The sequence below is a fragment of the Cariama cristata genome, unplaced genomic scaffold, assembly GCF_000690535.1.
Source record: "Cariama cristata isolate BGI_N322 unplaced genomic scaffold, ASM69053v1 scaffold27467, whole genome shotgun sequence".
In the NCBI taxonomy this organism is placed as follows: Eukaryota; Metazoa; Chordata; class Aves; order Cariamiformes; family Cariamidae; genus Cariama; species Cariama cristata.
The window spans coordinates 2,660-6,975 of record NW_009628740.1 but is presented as its reverse complement, the minus strand read 5'-3'; the positions used below and the strand labels follow the sequence as shown (position 1 = coordinate 6,975).

Here is a 4,316-nt window from a genome sequence, read left to right as displayed (position 1 = left end):
CCCCCTGCATGCCCCTGCCCGGCTGGGTCCTCACCTGCGCCGCTTTGCTCTCTCCTCCCTCAGGTTTGTGGAGACGGTGGAGTTACAGATCAGCCTGAAGAACTATGACCCCCAGAAAGACAAGCGATTCTCCGGCACCGTCAGGTTCGGCATCCTCTTGCTCCCACCCAGCCTTCGGCCTGTGTCCCCCTCTCTGCTGCCCGGCCCTCACAGGGTCTGCCATAGCAGGAGGACGCAGTGCTGAACTGCTCGGGTAGTTCAGACCACCCCAGCTAAGTGGGTGCGGCTGGACGGACCCCTACCCTGGGTCTTAAAACATGAGGGGAGGTGTGGTAGGCCCCTGTGCTGTCCCCACCGACCTGCTGGAGAAGGCAGGTTAGAAGCTGTGGAGGAAGATTCCCAGGCACTGTGGTAAGGTATCTCCGTGATGGCTCCCATGGAAGTGTGTGCGATTCTGGCGGTTCATAGTAATTTGGACCTTCTGTCCCCAGGCTGAAGTCAACTCCACGGCCCAAGTTCTCGGTCTGCCTGCTGGGGGACCAGCAGCACTGCGATGAGGCCAAAGCAGTTGACATCCCTCACATGGACATAGAAGCTCTGAAGAAACTTAACAAAAACAAGAAGCTGGTGAAGAAGCTGGGTGAGTGGTGGTGTGGATTGGGCTTGGAGTACTCTGGCTAACTTGGGAGGGCTGGTTAAGCAGGATGGTTTTCCCTGTGCTTGGGTTTCCATATCATGATTAACTGCAGGGAAGAGGAAAAGCTGACCAGAAGGCTTTCAGGAAAGCTGATCAGAGTCAGCCTGAAGAGCAGAAATCTGTCTAGAAACTACTCAGAAAAGCCAACAAACTTAACAGTGTAGAAAGTCTACAGGCCAGCCTACCAGGACTGAGGGTGATTTCCAGAAGGAAGGAAAGGATACAGGAAAATGTTCTGTCTCTCTGAAAATTTCACCCGTAGCTGGTGTTCCTCACTTTCCTCGTCAGGGAGCCGGAGTGCAGCAAAAGCAGAGAAAAACTGGAGGCAAAAGTTTGATTCAGTCCTGCAGTACTTAGACGAACAGAATTAAATTTGCTTATTTTCTCTTGGTAAGAGAGAAAATCCTTCCCTTCCTGTAAAGTCAAGGTCATTTTGATATGTATCTTAGGCAGACAAGAAAAACTTCCCACTCAATCCACAATTAACCATAGAACCTTATGGAATTGGGAAGTGCCACAGGATACCACAGCTGCTAGCTAAGCCTCTGTAAGATGTGTGATCCGTCCATCCACACGTGCACAGGCTGCAGCAGGAGGCTCCTGGTAGAGCTCGGAGTTTGGCATCAGTCGCCTATGGCTCGACAAATGCTTCAGGGAAATTAACTGCATACAGTAATGGTGTGGGACTGCTGTCGGGATGTGAAGCTGGGTGCTGGTGGGCTTGGCTCGTGTGCCAGGAGGAATTTCTAATATTAATAAAAACTGGTTAAGTTCAGCTAGGCAGGACTCCAGGAGTGTGGAAATGCACACGTGAGGGGAATAGAGCACCGCAGCCTTGGCTGAGCTTGGTGTAGGAGCCGAGAGTCCGTCCTTACCTGCATTGGTTCTCTCCTTACAGCCAAGAAGTACGATGCCTTCCTGGCTTCCGAGTCCTTGATCAAGCAAATTCCTCGAATCCTGGGTCCAGGTCTGAACAAAGCCGGCAAATTCCCTTCTCTCCTCACTCACAACGAGAACCTGGTGGCCAAGGTTGATGAGGTCAAGTCTACTATCAAATTTCAGATGAAAAAGGTAAAAGCAGGGCTTTTCCTCTCCAAGGCAGCTACATACCCGAGGGTTGTTCGTGGCAGGTGGTCACTCGTGTGTGGCTGCTGTCTCCAGTGTGGGCTGTAGGTGTCCCTCGAGCATCTTCCTAAAACAGCAGCGGGTGAGAAGCATCCAGTGCTCTCCTGCAGCAAAGGGAGACAGTACCCGGAGCATTTTAATCTGCGATTGAAAGATCTTAGAGCAAATGATTAGTTGATCTTGATGTTTCAATGCTGAGCACAATCAGTCATAGTTCACGCTTCTTACAGTAAGTGGGTGACACTTGGAGGGTGGGGCCCGCAGGCCAGGCATGCCCCCGTGGGTCTGGGCACGCAGCAGTGCCTGGCCAGAGGCGAGTTTGGGACTTGACGCTGCAAGTGAACTTTGGAGCAGCTCTGTGGATATCTGCTCTTGCTGTCAAGAGATGTCAAGGCAAGCTGACTCCCTAAAACCAAAATAACCCTGTTCAGGCGTTTTAATCTTGTGTCAGCGCTCTAAATGTGACTCATGGGTAGTATTCAGAATTAACAGCTCTGCTAGTTGAGGTGATTCCTTGGACTCCAGCTGATCTGGGCCTGGGGGCACAACAACTGGGAGGGCACAGCAAGTGTGATAGTTTGCAAATGCTCAAGCGTTTTAAGTAACTGAGCTAACTATGTCCTGACACTTTGCCTGTCAGCTCGCTCGTAAATCCTTTTGTCTTCAGCCTGTGGGGAACATTGACTTACAAGCTTCTCGGCAAGGCTGGCAGGCAGAGGCTTGGCCTCTCTGTGTGTTATGTGCGGAAAGAAAGGGCTGGCGGCTGGTGCCCAAAACAAAAAGTGAAGCTGGCACCGTGCTTAGCAGTGAAGTTTGGAGCGAATCGCCTGTACTGCACCGGATTAGCGGTTTGCAGGGCACATGCCAACGCTGCCTCATGAGCAGGGGCTGGGAGCAGAGTTAAACCAGAGGTCTGCTCCTGCTCCAGTGCCAGTTCAGCGCAGCGTGTTCCAAGTCCTTCCCGGTTTCCCCATCTCTGGGAGGCAGCGGTGCTCCCTTCCTTCTCCAAGTCACCTTTGCCCTCTGAGGATGCCACACCTACCCAAGCTGCTGTTCAGAGGTGACATCCAGATGCTACCAGACGTGTTCATGGGAGCCACATGCCAAATAGTGAGCTCTGGGGCTAAGGCACATCCAGCTGACAGACCGTGAGATTATTTAGTACCCTGATGAACTTAGATCAGCACTAGGCTGTTTTGTCAGTCACTTAGCTGTAGTCTTTGATTTCTCCACAAAACCTCTACCTCCATGAGTTGACCCTGGTGTCCTTGTCCCCCAGGTGCTCTGTCTGGCTGTGGCCGTCGGTCACGTGAAGATGACAGAGGACGAACTCGTCTACAACATCCACCTGGCCATCAACTTTCTGGTGTCCTTGCTGAAGAAGAACTGGCAGAACGTGCGTGCTTTGTATATCAAGAGCACCATGGGGAAGCCCCAGCGCCTCTACTAATTGGGCAGCAATAAACTTTTAGGACACCTACAGCTGTCTGTCTGGTTGCATTCCTCCAAAACTTGTCGGGAAGGGTTTGCTAAAGAGCTGCTCGCTTCCTTGTAGCCAGAGAGGTCTCAGGCTGTGTTGAGCTGATAGGGACATGAATTCAAGTGGAATGTAAGACTATCAGAGCTTAGGAGGGAAGGAGCCTCCTCATCCTGTGTTCAGAGCAGGGTGGGGAGGTGAAACAGCTCCACTCGTGTTCCAAACAAGGAAAACTGAGATAGATAGCACAGCTGAAGATGCGTGGTGCAGGCAGAACTGCTCAGCAGCTGCGCTGGAGCTCCAGGATCCCCCAGCTCACCCCTGGAGAGGGCCCTTACCTCATGCTGCGGTCACCTGAAGCCATCCTGTGTGCCGGGCTCTGCCCTGTCCCAGCAGCCTCTCCTCTCTGGGGGGAACTCTGCATTTATAGGCTTTTCCTGCCCCCCAGCAACCAACGACTGGGGCCACGGGGTCCTGCCCAGCAGCAGCTCATGAGGACTTGATGGTTCTCTTCCAGCTGGTCCCAGTTACCCCCAGGATCCAGAGGGATGGAGGGTGCTGGGGGAGCGTGGGGTAGGAGCTGCAGCTCGGCGAGTGGGTTGGGGCCAAGGTAGAGAGGGTTTTCAACCCCGCTGCTTTCCCCTGAGCTAGTCCTGGGCTAAAAATGAGAGATGATGCATCTAATTAATGTATATAAATAAATACATTGTGTAATGACTAGTGAGCTTATGGAAGTCTGTAGGATTTAAACTTCTGGGGAGAGAAAAAAACCCCAAACCCGTATGCCCTTGAAAAGAGCTTGTCTTAGCATCCGAGGGAACAAAACAATGAAAATAGCTTTGGATCCTGCTGTTAGAGACCTTTAAAATAAGCATCAGAGCCAGTTTCTGAAAGATCAACACAACACCAAGAAATTCCATTTAATAATTAAAAAAAGACAATACAAAATGCAAACATTTCTTTTTACAAAGTTCAGATACATTTTTTTTTTCTTTTAATCAAGTGCAAATAACTTCA

The 4,316-nt window shown here is 51.2% G+C and overlaps 1 protein-coding gene across 1 annotated transcript; it reads left to right on the top strand.

Moving 5' to 3' along the window:
* Positions 1–7: 7 nt before the first annotated feature.
* RPL10A (ribosomal protein L10a) lies at positions 8–3,301 on the top strand (the record flags this gene model as incomplete). Its single annotated transcript, XM_009704940.1, has 4 exons — positions 8–144; positions 492–640; positions 1,596–1,768; positions 3,102–3,301. Coding segments are annotated over 4 exons (630 nt in total), but the record flags the coding sequence as incomplete, so codon positions are not given.
* Between the last annotated feature and the right edge of the window lie 1,015 nt (positions 3,302–4,316).